We start from the raw sequence: 20,553 nt of genomic DNA, 5'->3' as shown, positions 1-20,553 counted from the left end.
TTGCTGAGTATTTTGTTCAACCAGAAACTCCCACCCCTTGCTGGACAGAAAGAAGAACCCCCAATTCCAGTCTTTGACCCGATTGTACCGCTACTCCAAGCGGGCCACCGTCTACCCTTGACGTGAGAAAAAATTGCAAGTATTTCCCTTCTGCTTCAAAATGTTGTGGGTCAGAAGGAACTCCTGAGCTCACTGCTCAGGGTGCTCTGGGTTGACCTCCTCCAATGCTTGGCGCTAGACAATGCAACAGCATGTTAGAATCCTCCATACGTTAGGGTGGAGCTATGCTAGAGCCAGATGAAGGTAGTCCAGTACATCACAAACTAGTCGATAAAAAGGAAGCCGCAATCTGCTGGTAAACATGCCAAAGTATAACGCCATCTTCAAAGCTTATAATGCCAGGGTAAATAGGCACCCGCGTCATTTGAAGTTCCCCAGGCCACAAACCAACACGTGTTGCGAAGGAGAGAGTGAACGGGTGCAAATCCCACAATACGTGCTACACGAAATGACGTAGGAGGTGAATCGTCAGTCGTTATCCAAACAAAGGAAGCCAAACGAGTGCACTCAAGTGCACATCAATCTATTAGAGACGTGTCGCTGAAACGCCCCTAGAAATAAAGGAATTCCCACCAAACAAAACAATATTCCCCTTCCAGGCCACTAGGTTGGGCTTGGGCCAGATGCTTAGGCCCCTCTTGAATTGGAACCTACCCTCCCACGACCCAGGAATTATCAAAGGGCCCCGACCCACGAATTGTGTTAACAAAAAGGGAATGCACCATGCGAGAAACAAGTCAAAGGGGAGAGACGGGACGTGCCAACCCCAACACTCGCCTACAATGACTAGCATTAAAGGAACCACGCCGACAAGTGAACGGAAAGCACGGGTAACCTGAGGAATGAGATGAGATGAAAAATTTATGAACAATAGTAAAATTGTTTATGAATAGTAGTAAAATAGTTTAAGTTCTGATGCTTTATGGGGTTTTGGAAAAGGAGAAAAAAATTATTAGAATATTATTTTTTAATATTAGTTTTGTTTTGTATTTGAAAAAATTGAATGTTTTTATGTTTTGTTTGGAAGTTTGGAAAAATTGTAATGATTAGATAAAAAGTTAAAAATTTAAAATTGAAAAAGTGTATATTCGAGTGATATTTAGATGTTAAAATATATGTGATGAAATTAAATGAAATGAGATGAGATGAAACCATCTCAATATCCAAACAACTAGATAGTCGAGATAGGCCCCATTTGGATAGTGAGATGAGATAAGATGATTTTAAATGGAAGTTGAAAGTTGAATAAAATATTGTCAGAATATTATTTTTTAATATTATTATTTTTTTAGATTTAAAAACGTTGAATTGTTTATTATAATTTGTGTGAAAATTTGAAAAAATTGTAATGATAAAAATGAGATGAGATGAAATGGAACCGTTTCTATATCCAAACGGTCCATAGTCTAGATGTTGGCAAATATCCGCCCATATTTAAAAATCAATGTAACAGCCCAATGGGTGGACTAACCAAGGTTTTAAAAACCATTCCGTTCCGGTTGGAATTTTCCTTGCTGAAACAATAATTGGCAAGGTGTGATGGGTTGTTCTGTTTCGGCTCAAATTCTGACCGTTCCAATCCATTCTGGCCGAATTCCGATGTTTCGGCCGGAACACATATTCCGGTTCGAAATTGGGCTAAATTAAAATTTGGAAAATATTCTAAAAAGAAAATGGCAAACTTGTAAATGCTTCAACCCTTTTCATCACATATATATGCACCATTTCCTGTACAAGCAAGTTAATAAAGCTCTTACAACTCAATAGAAAAGAAATAAATACTTAAAAAATATTAATACATGAAATTGAAAGAAAGTAAATGGGCGAGAAAGGCAATTAGACCTGATGATCTTTATAAGGTAATCAAAAACAACAGATTGCCAAAAGGGGCCCATAGCAGTGTATATGTACTGTGTTTTTTTATGAAGATATTTATTTTTTTTAGTATTTTTTATATCAATTTTTTTAACAATGTGATTGAGAACTAATTACGACTTAGAAATATTATTGAATTTTTTAAATAAGTATATTTTTAAGACTTGTATTGATATTATTTTAAAATATAATTTTATAGATATATAATATCTATATATAGACTATCTTAAAAAGACACACCAAAATATATCAATATCAAAATATTCTCTTTCAGTACTTCAACTTGAAGCATCATCGAAACGGAATTCAATATTTTAGATTAACTATTAATTTATTTTATTCTTCGTACCGTGGAATTGCCCAAAAATAAAATAAGAGAGAGAGGCAATGGGATGAAATTGGGTCATACGTCGTAGTGGGAGAAAATTTCTTGTTCTTGTGAAATGGAGGTAGCCGAAATGGATGAAGCCCTGAAGGTGTTGGACTCCTCTCTCTCTCTCCTCAAATGGCGTCTCAAATTTCCATCCAAGCGCCGACTCGAAATTGGTCCTTTTCAATTCAGTTTCTTTTAATTTTTTTCTTAAATTGCTCCCTTTTTTTTAGTCTTTTGAGCAATGAAACTGCTACATTGGTTTTTTTTAGCTTGCAAAATTTGAAAGCCCGTTCACAACTAAGCCAAGCAGTTTTATCGTACTCAATTGTGGGGGAGTTTTGGATTTCCTAGTAGTCCAAGTAGTGTAGATGCTATAGATTTCCTTTCGTTAATGAATAGAAATTCGTGTAAAAATGAGTGGTTCTGGAAAATGAAAACGCTCTAGTTTTAGATATAAAAAAATCTCATCTTATCATTACAACTTTTTCAAAATTCTTACACAAAATATAATAAATAATTTAACTTGTTCAAATACCAAAATAATAATAATATCAAAAAATAATATTGTATCAATATTTTATTCAACTTTCATCTAAAATCATCTCATCTTATCTCACTATCCAAACCCCACCTTAATCATTTTTCCAAGCCAAACGTGCCCTATGATCCGAGTTTTAGTTTCTTTTCCTTTATGGTGAATGTTATATTCCATAGATGTGAATTGTTATGTTTGTGAGAAATTCACATAGTTTGCAGTGAGTATGCACTGTTTTCATCTCAGACAGTGACCATTTTTATGTATTACAAGCTATTGACTCTTTCACTTGTATACCGTTATTGCTCGAGTGTATGTAATTGGGGAACCTGGGGAACCTTTTATCTTTTTTTTAAAAGGATGCACTGTCTTCGAGTAATTTATAATTTTGACTAATTTCTTTTTATGCATATGAATTGTGATTTTGGAATATTTTCTGCAGATATACTGGCCTTGTGTACTGGTATGAGGGCAGCTGTACTGGTTGACTATGGTGGAAAGATGCCAGAACTTCAGGAGCGATTATGTGGACTCGTGAAAATTATTCAAAAGGTTTTACTCCGTACTGCCTTGTTAGATTGTTAGGAGATTCTGTTTTAGGGTTGTTAGCTGCCTGTCATATGAGAAAAAATAAGGGAAAACATCCCAATCAGCTCCATTTGCAAAAAAGTAAAATCAGCCAGAAACTAATGAATTTTAAACCTCTAATTATAAGAAAAGAGCAGATCAGATAAATAATTATGGAGCCAACTTGGCCTTTTTTATTTGGGGATAGAGAGACTTGAACCCTCATGATTTCTAAAGTTGATAGATCTGCCTCTTAGGTTGAGGGAATTGTCTACCTATGCTTGTGATAAACCTCGGTATGATTTGAATCTTGATGGAGGAAAAAAGCTGGAAACTGGGGAAACTACTTGTGACAATTTGTGTTTGCAATATAAGTTTTGATTTTAAGGATGTTTAAAGGGATGATTTGGGATTTGAAGGTTGGAGATTTTATGGTTTTAAGGTTTCAAATTGTAATGTCCCAAGAAAAACACAAGTTGCATCTAGGCTTATTCTCCAAAACAACTAGTCAAGGTTATAATTGAAGCACCATCAGAATTATTATAAATGTCATGAACTTCTTCCTCCTAGGCAATTTGTGATCCCATTCCCATAGATGTGGGGTGTTACACAAAGGGTATAGGATAATGGACTTGACTTGGATTGTAAAAGGAGAAAAGAAGTTCATGGCTATTCCGAGGCTATGAAGGGTACCCATGACCACTACCAATACACAGTGAGGAAGAAGAGAGACCACCACTGTAATACTTTGTCAAAAAATCCTTCTGACTTCAACCACATATTCTCAAACTTGAAGTACCTTGGGCCTCCACGGAGACCTCCACAATCAAGGAGGATAGGAAAGTGATATGAACACAACCTTGGGAGTCGCTTTTGAATGAGATCCCGATAGTGTGCTTGCCATTCCGGTGATACTAGATATCTATTGATCCTTGACCAAGAGGGGAGTTCTCGGTTGCTAGACCAAGTGAAAGAGCCACCTGCAAGAGGAATATCCACTAAATCATGTTCATAAATAAAAGTAGAGAAATCGACCATAGCTAGGTTAAAACTAGAGTCACCCAACCTTTCACTCGGGAAGCGAGTGACGTTAAAATCCCCACCAATACACCAAAGTAAATCCCATATGCTACTTAGTCCTGCCAACTCATCCCATAATAAACTTCTAGTACGATCTATATTTGGGCCATATACTCCGACGAAAGCCCATCGAAAATCCGTCTACAACATTCTTAAACAAACAAGCCACCATAAAATCCCCCGAACATTCCTCCATCATTTCCACCAGTCTTTTATCCCCCATCACTAAGATGCCACCCGAGCCCCCTTGGGATGGTAAGCAATGCCACCCCACTTGATGAGAACCCCATAAACACCTTGTAATGCAAAGGGGAATAAATTCCAATTTCGTTTCTTGCAAATATATGATGTTCACTCTCCATTTACGTAGCATGTTTCTAACTTTGAGGCACTTTCTCTTCCCATTCGGCCCCCTTACATTCCATGAAACAATTTTTAGTTTCATAAAACAACCTCCATTGCCCTTCCCTTCGGTCTTCTACGATTAGAGCTCTTCTCACTGGCTCCATAATTGACTGTCCAATCAAGCCTTTTTAATTCTCTAGCTCTCTTCTTATTAGAATTGAGCTAGCTAGGCGAGCTAAGATGAGACTGTCTAGCCTTTATTGCTACAAGGAGAGCTATGAATTGGTCCTCAAAATCGTCACACAAGATTCCCACACAATGTTGAATCTCCTTTGCCTTATGTAATGCCCAATCTGAGGCCTGAATGTTGCTGCTGTTGCTTGGGTGGATAGAAGCCAGTGGAGCAGGTTCTTCCCAGTGAACAACTGCATTGAGAAAAGGACTTGCTTGTGCCTCCCCCAACTAGTCTGGGTCAGGATACACCATCTTCAAATACTCTCCCTGAGCCCCAGCTGAATCAACCACTACCAACTCTTGGTCTGGAGATTCTTCCCCCATAATACACTCTTTACAACATAGGCTCCTTATACCTTCGATTTCTACATGCCGGCCGGACACTTTTGCTTTAGAAATGAGCTTCGTATCTCTTGTTCTTGTCACCGGCACCGGGGCCTCCACCACGGCTGCCTGGATGTCAGCTACCAGAGTATCATGATGTCCTCAATCAGAGTAACGTTGTCTCCGGTAGTATGGTTGTAGCTCTAGAAGACGATCCGATTTTGAAAATCGAGTGACCTGTCATTTTGACCCTCCATCTCTGGGCCGGATGGCATGTTGGGTCCTTAAGCTTCATTTTCCCTTTCTCATCCCACGTAGCCCTCCCTTCTCTTGTGCCCAATTTACTTTCCTGAGCCCCCTTGGACCTAGCGTAACAGGCTTGTCTTCCCTGTCTCTAGCCCAGGCCTGTATCCTAGTTTATTTTGTGGATTAAACCATTCATCCGCTTCCTCATTTCAAATAGTTCGTCTTTGATACTTAGAATGGAAATTTTCTCTGCACCTCGCCCCATAAACAGAAAAACTCCATCCTTTCCTGCATAACTACCTTTGGCTTTCGGCGCATTAGCAATCTTCTCTCTACTCTTCTCCTTAACAGTAACTCTATCTCCTTCGAAATATCCATACTGCCCTTTGTTCCCTTGTTTGGCAACCCTACACTTCTCATCTCCTCTATTTTCTGGGTGACTCCTTTAATGGCTGGTGTTGAACAAGTGACTGCATTGGCGTATGATTAGGGGCAACTCCCACACTCGGAGCTTTTGTGCATAGTTGTTGTTTGAGAGAAACAACCCCCTTCTAATCTTTCTCAACCATTTTTTCCCACGCTACCATACAATGCACGACGCTCCATTGCCATCTTCCTCCAACATTTACAATCCCCTTCTTCAAGGATGATGATGAGGCTTCTCCTTCCTCCACCTCTGTACTCTACTATGGTCAGGTATCGACCATATTCGTTAGAGGACCTTTGTGCTATGTAAGCACTACTGGCTAGGCTTGATGTTCCGATAAATTCCTTATTACCTTTCGAACGAGAGCATTCATCTAAAGTCTGCACAACCCAGTTCACTGTTGGAATACTGAGTACTAGCTCTTTAATCACCTTCCTTCCTCTATCTATGATGCGCAATGCTCAACTTCCTGCAAATGAAATCTCAAATATCTTTGTCTCAAACTGGACTACCTTCGAGCATTCCATCCTTACAAGATTACACCTCCTAATATCGACCGAACAATGCTAAAGAATCACCGGCCGTAAAACAATCGATGTAACATAAGAGATGAGAAAAAGTGTACGGAGAGAAAGTCACAACATTAAAAGATTGACATTTTATATTAATATATAAAAATACATAATCTCTCTCTCTTGGGGTATGACCTTTCATCTTCCATCCCAGGCGCTTCTCGCCGAGGATAATCCTTGATCTTTCTTTGCTTACTTGATTCGTGTTCCTTTTTTTTTTATTCATTTCTCTTTACTTTTTAATCTTATTTTCTTCGTTCCTCTCTTCCAGTTTTCTCGTTTTCTGGGGTGTTATTGGTTATGGTTTTGTTTGATGGGTTTGTGTCGGAAGATACGTAGTGATAAGAAGCTCTTAGAGCTCAAAAAAGAAAATGCCCAATGGTGGAGGATCATAGAGAGTAGTAGTAGGGTCACTAAGTTCATCTCCATTGATGGAATGTTTAGCATATGTCGTGGGAGCTTGTAGAGCGTCTATTGGTTCTTCTTTTTTTTTTTGATAAGTAAGGATAAACTTTATTGATGTGAATGAAATAGGCATGTGCCATGTACACATGAAGTATACAATAGAACTCCTAAATACATTCTAAGAGCGATGAACTAAGGATAGAAATTCATGAATGTCACCCCCATTTAATACAATAGCTGAAAACCAAAGCAATAAAGTATGTAGAAAAAAATTCTTCAGCTCCACCATTGTTTGTTCCTTGTCTTCAAAACAGCGCGCATTCCTTTCCGTCCAAATACACCACATGATACACAACGGAATCATTCTCCAAACTGCTGCCACTTGAGGATTGCCCTGCAATTTTCTCCAACAAGCCATCAAATCCACCACCCTCATAGGCATTACCCAAGCCACACCAACCTTTCTAAAAATCTCATCCCACAACCCCCTTGCTACGTCACAATGTAATAAAAGATGATCTATCGATTCCCCATTCTTTTTACACATGTAACACCAATCTAACATTACACATCCTCTCTTCCTCAAGTTGTCCGTGGTCAAGATCTTCCCAAGGTGGCATTCCAAACAAAGAAAGCAACTCTAGAGGGTACACGAGACCTCCAAATGTTCTTCCAAGGAAAAGGGGTGTGATCCTGTGCAATCAAGAGTTTATAATACGCCTTTACGGTGCATTTCTTGTGATCCTGAAACCTCCATTTCAAACTGTTATGCTGTGCCATAGAAGTCCCCAAGGAGTGTAGCAAGCTAAAAAAGTCTGAAACCATAGATAATTCCCAATCATGAATATCCCTATTAAACAGAATATTCCATTGATGCGAACCATGAGCAGATAACCGCACATCCGCCACTGAAGCCTCCTTGTTAACTGCAATACGATATAAAGCCAGAAACACCCTTTCCAATGCCTGATCTCCACACCACACGTCCCGCCAAAAACTGATACGGTTGCCCTCCCCTGTGACAAAGCGAATATGATTTATGAAGCTTGTCCACCCCTTCCTTATAAACTTCCATAGCCCCACTCCATGCCCCCCTCTCACTTCTTTGGAACACCAACCACCCCAAGCAACGCCATATCTAGCATCTATAGTTTCTTTCCACAGAGATCCCCCTTCCAAATGATATCTCCAAAGCCATTTCTCCAATAACGCTTTATTAAAAGTTCTCAAATTACATACACCCAACCCCCCATTCACAACTGGGGCACGTACTATCTTCCAATTAACCAAATGAAATTTCTTCTCCTCCCATATGCCTCCCCATAAAAAAGCCTTGAAAAGTTTCTCAATCCTATTCGCCACCCCTGCAGGCATAGGAAAAAGAGATAAAAAATAAGTGAGAAGGTTAGTGAGGGTGCTCTTGATAAGAGTGAGACGACTCCCTTTCGATAAATACACCCTTTTCCATCCAGCCAACATTTTCTCTATCTTTTCTATCACCCCATTCCATATTGTTCTACTCTTGAAAGTTGCGCCTAACGGAAGGCCCAAATATTTCATTGGGAAAGAGGACACACTACAATCCAGAAGACTTGCTAGACTACGTATATTAGGAACCACACCCACAGGAACCATCTCAGATTTGCCAAGATTGACCTTAAGCCCTGATACTGCTTCAAAGCAAAGTAATAATGCACGTAGAGTTTGGACCTGACTCCTATCCGTTTCACAGAAAATCAGAGTGTCATCTGTGAATAGGAGATGAGAAATGATACAAGGGGCTGCCAGAGCCATTTCCAACCTGAAAACCAGATAAAAAACCCCCATCAACAGTAGCCTGCACCATCCTACTCAACGCCTCCATAACTATAACAAAAAGAAGAGGAGATAACGGATCACCCTGCCGTAAACCCCTCAAACTATCAAAAAAACCAGCAGGAGTGCCGTTAACTAGCACAGAAAACCGAGCCGATGAAATACAATGACGCATCCAAGAAATCCACCTATCTCCAAAACCACACCTCTTGAGCAAATACAAAAGGAATTCCCAGTTCACATGATCATAGGCCTTCTCCATGTCTAACTTGCAAAGAATACCTGGACTTCCCTCCCGCAATCTAGCATCTAGGCTCTCATTTGCAATGAGCACCGAATCAAGTATATGTCTTCCTCGAATAAAAGCATTCTGAGGCTTGGAAATAATATTTTCCAACATTGGACTAAGCCGGTTAGCAAGAACCTTTGGTATAATCTTATAGACACTACTAACCAAACTTATTGGATGAAAATCCTCAATACACGAAGTCCCATGTTTCTTGGGAATGAGTGCAATAAAGGTCGCGTTAAGTGATTTCTCAAACTTTTTAAAAGCGTGAAATTCACTGAACACCCACATGACATCACCTTTCACCACATCCCAACAAGTTTGGAAGAAACCCATTGAGAAACCATCCAGACCCGGCGCTTTGTCCTTAGCCATACTAGAGATGACCTTGAAAATCTCATCTTCATCGAAAGGTCTCTCCAACACACTGACAAGTTGCGGATCAATTGCCTTAAACGATAAATCATCAAGTTTCGGCCTCCAAGATACCGATTTGGTGAGAAGTGTCTCATAATATTGTGCAATATGACTTTCTAGTTCAGTGGGAGAGGATAGCACCTGAGTACCTGAATGAAGTGACTCAATCGCATTGTTACGTCGATGAGAATTAGCCACTTTGTGAAAAAACTTCGTACACCTATCACCCTCTTTCAACCAAAGGGCTCTGGATTTTTTACGCCATGATGTCTCCTCTGCCAATAAAACCCTTTCCAACTCTGACACAACCGTGACTTTCCTCAATAACTCCTCCTCAGAGGCCCCTCCCAATGATTCCTTACCCTCTAGCTCTTGCAATTCCTCCAACAAAGTGGACTTTTGATTGTCAATGTGACCAAATACTTCCAAGTTCCACTTCTTCAGATCTTGTTTTAGAGCCTTCAGCTTACCTACAAGAATGAAACTCGGAGTGCCACTAAACTGGTACGATGCCCACCAAGTACTCACCAACTCTACAAACCCGTTCACTTTAAGCCACATATTCTCAAACTTGAAATACCGGCGACTCTCGTGAATGCCCCCACAATCTAAGAGAATGGGAAAATGGTCTGAACTGACTCGAGCTAACCTTTTCTGACTTACTTCTGGATAGTGGGCTTCCCATAATGGCGAGACAAGGAATCTATTCAATTTCGACCAAACATGGCCGTTAGACCATGTGTACTCACCACCCACCAAGGGAAGGTCCATAAGGTCCAAATCAAAGATGAACTCAGAGAATTCCGACATAGCTAAAGTGTGCCGATGATGCCCCGATCGTTCACTAGAAAAACGAGTAATGTTAAAATCACCCCCATAAACTACGGCACATTCCATAAAGAGTAAATTCCCACCAACTCCTCTCACAACCTTCGCCTATCTCTATCCATATTGGGACCATAGGACCCTGCAAAAGCCCAATCCCACCCATCGCTCACATTTTTGAATAACACCGAAACCGAGAACTCCCCAACACACTCCTCAATCGCCTCAACTACTCCTTTATCCCACATTAATAACACACCACCTGATGCTCCCTGAGAGGCCAAATAGGACCAACCTACATACGAGCATCCCCATATACTACGCACCAATCTTCTATCAATAAAACCCAACTTTGTTTCTTACAAACATATCACATCACCCTTCCACGATCTCAATAAAGCTTTGATACGAAGACATTTATTACTATCATTGAGACCCCGTACATTCCACGATACAATCTTAGACTTCATTAAAACTTAACTTCCCCCTCCCTTTCGGTCTAACCCGTCCGCTACTCTCATCCTTAACTTCATAATTGATGGAGCATGTTAAACGTTTAAGTTCCCTGACTTGTTTTGTAGCTGATTTCGATCGACTAGCTTCAATAGCCACAAGAAGGGCCATAAATTGCTCCTCATAACCTCCAAAAGAGACCCCAAAGATATTTTGTAACTCCTCTACCTTTTTAAAAATCCAATTCGACGAACTACTCCCATATTCAGAACTGGGAGGAAGTGTACATAGAGGAGTAAGAGCCCCCTCCTCACCAACACTATTATTGGGATTCAAAATCAGTTCCGAGCCACCCAAGCTAATTGGTTCACCACTTGAGGCCATATTTTTAAGAGGAATGCCATCCCCAGAAATTATCCCACCAAAAACACTCAACTCCATTGGTGTGGATCCAAGCGGATACTTAGACTGCACTTGCACAGCCTCACCCGAAGATGATAACCCATTTCCATCGCTACTGACTGCACCTGCACAGCCTCAGGACCTTCGACCACCACACATGGCTCAAAAAGCCCGAATCATTTCTCAAACTCTCCAGCACTAATGGCTCGAAATCTCCCCCTCCTCTAAATCCTCCCGTCAGAACACCTTTACCGGCTCACCAGAGTGGTCGACGGAGTTCGTCGGAAATTTCTGTGCCGGAAGGGTTGCCGGTGAGATGCATATCGGCACCGCAGCCTGGTCCGAAATCTTTGACCCGGAAGCTTGCCCCGACACCTCGGTTGCCACTGCCCTCCATACTTTCTTTGGGCCTGAGGCCTGACCCGTACCCTGGCCCAACATAAGACCCGTAGAACCAATCCCATCCTTACGGCCCACGAAATCCATCAGCTCAGCCTTGCCCTTAACGCATCGTTTTAAGAAACTAATTTCATCGAACACAATGCCCACCTTCTCCTCTAAGCCAACTAACGTCCTCCATATACTTTTCTCATTTAACCCCAACAGTCTACTGTCTTCTCCACCATACCTCTGCACGTCCTCGACACTGTTTACGCCTGGCACCACGTCTCGCACAGCACGCGGCTCTACCTTCTTCAGCACCTCATTGTAAGATCTTGCAATTCCTGCCCACAAAGATGGAGCACCTCCCACTCCTCTGTTCTTCTTTACAAAATCTACCTGGGTCAAAACAGAGGATGCAGAAAGCTCCATTAAAGTATCTCCAAAGTTCCTCCATCCTTCCCCCTTCCTCCCTTCCGGAATCATAAGCAAACCTCTCCTCTTATCGCGACCAAATTCTGAGAGGGATATGAAACTGCCATGAAGATTACGTCCCTTCCTCACTATTAACACAGTTTCTCCTTTTCTACGAGTTCTCAAAAACTCATGAGAGTCCAGTGTTACTACGCCTTCCTTCACCATAAACCCAGCCAGCCCAGTGTTTCAACATCTACTGAAATGTATTTCACCACATGGCGACTACTTTCTATAATCCTCCACCACCTTGCGTTCTCCTTTCTGAACTCAAAAAGCTTCTGGTCAATGAACACCTCATTACACAACCCCATCTAAACCAGCCCAAAAAACAATACAACCCTAATGACTTAGTGATACACTAAACCCCTCAAGGAGGAAAAGCCATTAACGAATCACTACAGACAGTAAGGAAAAAGCCACAACGACAATAAGGTCTTTTAGTAGACTATTAAAATTGATGAAAACTTCACCTATCATTCCCTTACGTTTATGTAGAAAAAGGTATGAAATTCCATCAAAACCCAAGCATAAGAATGAGCCTATCAAGTTTTATAAAACTCAGAAGGAAAGGGAATCAAGTGCTGGTCGTTCAAAGATGTCTCAATAGCTATGGCAGGTTTCTGTCTTTGTCGGAGTATGGACATGATAGAAGGTGTGGCTTCATCGTTGTTCCAGAAGGTCTAAAGGGTGAGGGGTGGAGGAGGTTTGGAGAATTGCTGAGAGAGGTTGTTTCTTCTTTCTCTGTTTTGGGTGTTAAAAACAGAGTACCCGAGAAGGTTGTACCCCAGTCTTATGTTGAAGAGGGTTGGAAGGGGGACCTTTGTAGAGGTATTGAAGAAGCCGCCGCCGTGTATGGAGGGGAGTAGGGAAGTTCGTGGGAAGTTTAGTGGGAAGATCTCGATGTCGAAAGGGCAGTCGCAGGAGTCCATTCATATTCTCAAAGGTGACGGTCTGAATTCTATTGAAGGCACGTCAGGCTTTGGGAAGGATTTCTCACTGAAGGCCATGTATGATGCATTATTGGATATGAAGTTTAATGCGGACCTAATGTTGTATTGGGTTAAGTTGGGGTTAGGCCCGGTGGGCTCTGAAGGTCTAATTGGTAAGGATATGCAGATGGGTATTAAGATGGATGGGTAGGCTTCTAGTTTGGGTCATAAGGGGGATGCAAGAGTGAAGGGTAAAAATATAGTGGATGGGCCGGGCAGGGCCGGGCCTGGTCAAAGGCCCAAAACAGGTGTGGAAGGCTAAGACTCATATCGAAGTTTTTGGAGTATCAGGTATGGAATTTTCTTCTAGCTCGACGGCCCCACCACTTGCTCCAATGGTCGCGGAGGTTGCACAAACTTTTTCGCCGGTCATCAGTGACTCATTTGGTGAGACTCCAGTAATGGTTCCGTCGCCGGAGGTGGAAGAGGGTGATATAGTGGTTCGGGACGCTGAAAAGGAGGTGTATTATCGGTGGGAGGAAATAGAAGAAGGGGAGTTAGAAGAGAATCTTGATGGGGGGTGTCTTAATCAGGTAGTGATTATGAATCCTTTGAATAATGGAGCTCTTACGAGGGAACTATGTCCAAATTTAATTGAGAAGAATTGGCCAGAGGAAGGGTTTCGGCATCTGGAAATGGTTTTGGGGGGGGGCGGGGTTGACAGAGGTATAGGAGTACCTTAAATGGTATTGAAGGGTGCTTTGCAGATGGCTAGTTCTTCAGAGACTGTGCTGCTGGAAGCTACTTTATAGATGGTGGTCAGCGAGGTAGAGCGTGACAAGGAAGAAATGGGCAGTCCAATTCCGTTATGTACTATCCCTCCAAAGCCAACTTCCAAATTAACATCGGATTGGGTGTTGAAAAAAGTGGAGGAATTACAGGAGTGTGTGGGGATATCCTATGTAGGGTTTGGAGAGCAGTTTAAGGCTCTTCTTGTTGCTATTGAAGCAGGAAGATCCACGGCTTTGAAATCAGCAGTGAAAAGGGATAGGGAGTTGAAACGTTTAAAAAGCTCCATTAATTACGACAACGAGGGAACTTATAAAAAAAAAAAAAGAAAAATTACGACAATGAGGGAAGTGTGGGGAGGGATAGGTTGAAAGGGCGGGGGTCTTGGTCATCTAACGAAGCCTAAAATCCTTTCTTGGAATGTAAGGGGGATCAATGATGTCAATGAACGTCTCCGCATTATATCTTTTCTTCATAGCTGGAAAATTGACATTGTTCGTCTTCAAGAGACTAAGTTGAGTTTTATTGATAGAAATATTATTCGTAGTTTGTGGGGTTGTTCTTTTATAGGGTGGTGTTATCTACCTTCGTTGGGCGCTTCAGCAAGTGTGTTGTTGATGTGGGACAAGAGAGTGGTGGAGTTGGTAGAGGATTGCATTGGGTATTACTCAGTGGCTGTTTCTTTCAAGAATATTGAGGATGGGTGGAGGTGGGCTTTTGCGGGCGTGTATGGGCCTAATGTGGATAGTGATAGAAGTTTTTTGTGGGAGGAATTGGTAGGTTTCTATTTCTTATGGGATTTACCATGGTGTTTGTGTGGAGATTTTAACATTGTTCAGTTCCCTAGTGAGAGGGCGGGGGCATCTACGTCAACAGGGGCTATGGAAGACTTCTTGGAGCTAATTTTTTATCTGAATCTCGTGGATCTCCCTTTGGTAAGGGGGCTTATACTTGGTCTAACAATAGAGGGTGATCAAGGTTGGATAGATTTCTAGCCTATTCTCCTTGGGAGACACATTATCCGGATTTATGTCAGAAGAGATTGCCACGCATCTGTTTTGATCATTTTCCAATTTTGCTTGATTGTGGTGGCATTCATAGGGTAGGTGTTATTTCAAATTTGAGAATATGTGGCTTGAAGTTGATGGATTTGTAGAGAAAGTGAGGAATTGGTGGGCTTCTTATTCCTTTAATTGTACCCCTAGTTTTATTGTGGCAGGTAAACTTAAAGCCCTTAAGACTGATTTAAAGAAGTGGAATGATGAAGTCTTTAGACATAAGGGAGTGCAGAAAAATCTTCTTTGGGATGAGTTGCATGCATTGGAGGATGGGGAAGATAACGAGGAGTCCTTGTTAAGAAAGAATGAGGTTGTGTTTGAAATCGAGAAAGTTTTATTGATGGAAGACATATTTTGGAGGCAAAAATTAAGGGTGCTTTGGTTGAAGGAGGGGGACAAATGCACTAAGGCGTGGTTTGGATTCGAAGATGACTTCAGAAAATCTCAACTCATTTCGTACGGAAAACTCTTCTTCAATTCAAACGGAGTATTGATGTTATCAGGGGTTGTTTTTATGTGTTCTCATATATGACAAAATGGCTTACTAACCGTTGCTTTTTACTTTTCTAAGGGAATGTTTCCATGTGTAATGAAGGCTACGAAGGCCCTCACCCACTCCTTCACCCAGCCCCTTTCACGCAACCCTCATCTTGATGCAGAGCTCGTCACTGTGGGCAGACCCATTTTCTGCCATCATCGACGCCAGATCTCACCAGTTCAGCCCACTTCATGGCATGGGCAAGGGGGCATCTCATCTGCAATCCAGGAAATGCACGAATTCAAAGGCAGCCCGAGGTATTGGAAGCATCTCAACACCCACGGCGAAGGCAACCTAGGTCCGTTTATCGCGTGAGAGATAAGTCCCTTCCAATCCAGCTGGGTTTCATCTACTGCCTGGTAACCGTACCACATCACGTCCCCTTCCTTTTATAGAGATTATTTATAAAAAAATATTTTATATATATTAGTATTATTTAACGATTTTGGAAACAATTAAAAAAACATTTTTAAAACAATTTTTATTTGATATTTTACAAAAAAGTTCCATTAGAAAAAAATGTTGTAATCCGAAAAATATTATTATTCACTATATTAAAAAAAATAAAAATTGGGTAGGTAATTTATAAATTATTATTACTTAAGGAATAAATGTATTTATAAATAAAACAAATTTATTAAAAACACTATGCAATAATTTGTGGGACCCACATCTATTTCATCTCAAAAAAGTTAAAACTATCTCAACTCACTCACTACTATTCACAATTCATCTCCGAATCCAAACGACTCCTAAGTTTTTTCACAAGATGGCTAATTCTCATAGGTGCAATAATGCTATTGAGGTTCTTCATTCCGGCTCTAATGTGTTTCAATCTCCCAATGAGATCCAAGATCATATAGTGAAGTATTATGAAGATCTCATTTCTGAGACAGCAGAATGGCGTCCTAAACTTTTTTTTTTTTTTGTAAGTAAGAATCTTTATTGAATAGAATGAAACTAGGCAATGCCCAAGTACACAGGAAGTAGACAAAGTGAGACACCTAATAACATTCTAGTAAGCTGGAAAGAAGATAAAAACTCATGAACATTCCCACTCTTCAGTACAATAGCAGAAAACTACTGTAAAAGAAGGAATATAAATGAATTCCATATTTTCCCCACTGCACGCTCCGTGTTGTATCATTTCTTTCCATCCATAAACAACACATTAAGCACAAAGGTATCATCCGCCACACTGCTGCCAATTGAGAGCTATTGTGACACTTGTTCCAGTATGCTAGTAGATCCACCACACTCTTAGGTATTACCCAACTCAGCCCGGCTCTACTAAGGATGCCAGCCCATCACTCTCCAGTCACCTCACAATGTAAAAGCAAATGATCTATCGATTTCCCATTCCTTTTACACATGTAGCACCACTCCATAACAACCATACCGCGCTTCCTTAGATTGTCAACTGTCAAAATCTTCCCATGTGCAGTTGTCCAAATAAAAAAGATGACTTTAGATGGCACAAAAACCTTCCAGATGCTCTTCCACGGAAAGAATGTGGGCTGTTGGATTGTCAAAATCTTGTAAAAAGATTTAACAGTAAACTTTTTTCTCCCCGTGTGAATCCACAACATACGATCATTCTCATTTCCTCCTAACTGCGCTGAATACAAATAACTATAAAAATCTGCCAACTCTTCAAGTTGCCAATCTTGAGCATTTCTAGTAAAAGTGACATTCCAAATTACAGTCCCATTTGCATGACACAACACTTCTGAAACTGCAGCTTGCTGGTTTCCAGCCAAGTTGAATACGACCAAAAGAACAGTGTAAAGAGGGCTCTCTCCACTCCATACATCGAACCAAAAGCAGATTCTTGCTCCATCACCCACCTCAAACTTAAGATGTTTTTCAAAAGTGTTCCACCCCTTTCTAATAAATTTCCATAGGCTTACTCCATAAGACACCCTACCCTCCTTAGAACACCATCCCCCCACGCACTACCATACTTTCGATCAATAACCTCTCTCCACAGCTAGTTACCTTCCAGTTGGTACCTCCACAACCACTTTTCTAATAATACCTTATTCAAAATGCACAAATTTCGAACCCCTAAACAACCATTCGCAATCGGACAACTCACTATTTGCCAACTCACAAGATGAAATTTGATTTCCTCCCCCATGCCACCCCACAAGAAAGCTCTAAATTTTCGATCCGATTTGCCATACCCACCGATAATGGAAAAAGAGAGATAGTAAGTGGGAAGATTGGAAATGGTACTTTTGATAAGGGTTAATCTTCCTCCTTTTCAATCTTCTCTACCACACAATCCCAAATACTCTTTGCTTTGAATGACGCCCCAAGGGAAACCCAAGATATTTCATAGGAAGAGAGGCAATTTTACAGCCCAACAACTCCTTTAGAAAGGCAATATTCCTCACTTCCCCCACCAGCACCAACTCCAACTTTCTCAAGTTCACCTCGAGTCCTGAAACAGCTTAAAAGCACAACAAAACAGCCCTTAGAGCTTGAATCTAGCCACTAACAGTATCACAAAAAATGAGCGAATCATTCACGAATAATAAGTGAGAAATGGAACTGACACCATTACTATTGTTGTCCATCGAAAAACCAGCAAGAAATTCCCCCCTTACTGCAGCCTCCACCATGTGACTCAATGCCTCCATTACAATAACAAAAAGAAAAAGGGATAGCGGGTCCCCTTGTCTCAAACCCCTTGAAGTCTGAAAAAATCTACATGATTTTCCATTGAGTAGAACTGAAAACTAAGCGGTCAAAACACAATGTTTAACCCATTCACACCACATATCCCCAAAGCCACATCTTCTAAGCATATAAAAAAGAAAGTCCGAACACACATGATCATAAGCCTTTTCCATATCCAGCTTGCAACGGACCCTCGAAATGCCTTCTCTTAGCCGGTTGTCCAAACACTCATTTGCTATTAAAACTGAATCCAAAATTTGTAGGCCCCGAACGAAAGCATTTTGAGGTTTGTAAATGAGTTTGTCCATCACCAAACTTGTACGGTTAGCTAACACCTTTGATATGATTTTATAGATCCCACCTACCAAACTAATAGGCCGGAAGTCTTTCAATTCATAGGCATTGGCTAATGAAAGTAGCGTTTAGTGACTTCTCAAACTTATGCTTGGAATGAAAATCATGGAAAATCTGCATCACTTCCTCCTTCAATATATTCTAACACTCTTGAAAGAAAGCTATAGAAAAATCATCCGGGCCCATGGCTTTATCTTTGCACATACCTCTCACCACTAGATGCACCTTCTCTTTATCAAACGGCCTCTCCAACCAAAGACTCCTTATTATCTTCCCCTTCCACCAATGCATGCAACTCATCCCAAAGAATATTTTTCTGCACTTCCATATGTCTAAATACTTCTTCATTCCACTTCTTTAGATCAGACTTAAGGGCTTTAAGTTTACCCACTACTATAAAGATAGGGGTACCATCAAAGGAATAATCAGCCCACCAAGCCCTTACCTTTTCCACAAATCCTTCAACTTTCAGCCACATATTCTCAAATTTGAAAGAACGCCTACCCCATGAATGCCACCACAATCAAACAATATTGGGAAATGATCGGAACATACATGTGGCAACCTTTTTTGACATAGATTCGGAAAGTGCATCCTAAACTTGATGGTTTGAATTATGACCAGTTGGATTCTGGTGCAGCAAGTTGGTTGGAAAGGCTGTTTGAAGAAGCGGATGTGCATCAGGTGGTGTGAGGTATGTGCAAAGATAAAGCCCTAGGTCCAGATGGCTTTTCTATGGCTTTTTTTAAGGAGTGTTGGGATATAGTGAAGGAATAAGTGATGCAGGTATTCCATGATTTTCATTCTTGTCATAAGTTTGAGAAGTCCATAAGTGCTACTTTTATTCCCCTCATTCCGAAGATAGCTGGTGCCTATGAGTTGAAAGATTTCCATCCTATTAGTTTGGTAGGCAGGATTTATAAAATTATTTCAAAGGTGTTAGCTAACCGTATGAGTATGGTGATGGATAAAATCATTTCTAAACCTCAAAATGCTTTCGTTAGAGGCCGGCAAATACTGGATTTAGTTCTTATTGCGAATGAGTGTTTGGATAACCGAATGAGAAAGACATTCCAAGGGTTCTTGCAAGCTGGATATGGAAAAGGCATACGACCACGTGTGTTGGGATTTTCTTTATTATATGCTTAGAAGATGTGGCTTTCGGGATAGGTGGTGTGGATGGGTTAAACATTGTGTTTTGACCGCTCGGTTTTCTGTTTTAGTTAATGATAACTCGTGGATTTTTTCAGACTTAGAGGGGTTTGAGACAAGGGGATCTGTTTTCCCTTTTTCTTTTTGTTATTGTTATGGAGGCATTGAGTCGCATGGTGGAGACTGCAATAGGGGGGGTTTCTTGCTAGTTTTTCGATGGGAAACAATACTAATGGTGTTATTTCAATTTCTCACTTATTATTTGTAGATGATACTCTTTTTTTTGTGATGCAGAAAGTGATCAGATTCAAGCTTTAAGGGTTGTTTTATTATGTTTTGAAGTTTTATTGGGCCTCAAGGTGAACTTGGGTAAGTCAGAATTGGTACTGGTGGGAGATGTGAGGAATTTTAACTTCCTTGCAGATTTGTTGGGCTGCAAAGTTGCTTCTCTTCCTATGAAATATCTTGGGCTTCCCTTTGGGGCGTCCTTCAAAGCAAAGAGTATTTGAGACAGTGTTGTAGAGTAGGTTGAGAAAAGATTGTCGGGTTGGAAGCAGCTACATCTATCAAAAGGGGGGAGATTAAATCAAAAGTACTCTTTCCAATATTCCTACATATTATCTTTCTTTATTTCTATCACCGGTGGGTGTGATAAACTGGATTGAAAAATTGTTTAGAGCATTTTTATGCGGTGGTATGGGGGAGGAGAATAAATTTCATCTTGTGAGTTGGCAAAGGGTGAGCTGCCCGATTGTGAATGGTAGTCTGGGGTTGCGAAATTTGAGTATTTATAATAAGGCATTATTAGGAAAGTGGTTGTGGAGGTATCAAATGGAAGGGGATTCGTTATGGAGAGAGGTTATTGATCAGAAGTATGGAAGTGAGTAGGGGGGATGATGTTCTAAGGAGGGTAGGTGGTCTTATGGTGTATGCCTATGGAAATTTA

The 20,553-nt window shown here is 40.8% G+C and overlaps 2 protein-coding genes across 2 annotated transcripts in view; both read left to right on the top strand.

The window, feature by feature from the left end:
• Positions 1-2,277: 2,277 nt before the first annotated feature.
• Positions 2,278-20,553, top strand: part of LOC121246054 — a 28,764-nt gene continuing 10,488 nt past the window's right edge. Inside the window, exons 1-2 of the mRNA XM_041144038.1 lie at positions 2,278-2,481; positions 3,286-3,395. Coding sequence (XP_040999972.1) covers positions 2,379-2,481; positions 3,286-3,395 — 213 coding nt within the window. The 5' untranslated portion in view covers positions 2,278-2,378. The remainder of the gene's footprint in view (positions 2,482-3,285; positions 3,396-20,553) is intronic.
• On the top strand, positions 14,220-19,513 carry LOC121246055. Its single transcript, XM_041144039.1, has 3 exons — positions 14,220-15,287; positions 16,174-16,324; positions 19,051-19,513. The coding sequence occupies exons 1-3, from the start codon at positions 14,949-14,951 to the stop codon at positions 19,146-19,148; spliced, it is 588 nt and encodes a 195-aa protein (XP_040999973.1). The 5' UTR covers positions 14,220-14,948; the 3' UTR covers positions 19,149-19,513.

Source organism: Juglans microcarpa x Juglans regia, chromosome 1S (genome assembly GCF_004785595.1).
Source record: "Juglans microcarpa x Juglans regia isolate MS1-56 chromosome 1S, Jm3101_v1.0, whole genome shotgun sequence".
NCBI classification, from domain to species: domain Eukaryota; kingdom Viridiplantae; phylum Streptophyta; class Magnoliopsida; order Fagales; family Juglandaceae; genus Juglans; species Juglans microcarpa x Juglans regia.
The sequence above is the reverse complement of the archived record's forward strand: the minus strand, read 5'-3'. Positions and strand labels throughout refer to the sequence as shown.

Excerpts from the sequence above, each read along its gene's own strand:
- LOC121246055 (XM_041144039.1), top strand. The coding sequence starts at position 14,949 with ATGTGGCTTGAAGTTGATGGATTTGTAGAGAAAGTGAGGAATTGGTGG. Across the intron at positions 15,288-16,173 it reads AGGGGGACAAATGCACTAAG|TTTTTTCACAAGATGGCTAA; the intron begins GCGTGGTTTGGA and ends ACGACTCCTAAG. Across the intron at positions 16,325-19,050 it reads TGAGACAGCAGAATGGCGTC|CTAAACTTGATGGTTTGAAT; the intron begins CTAAACTTTTTT and ends GGAAAGTGCATC.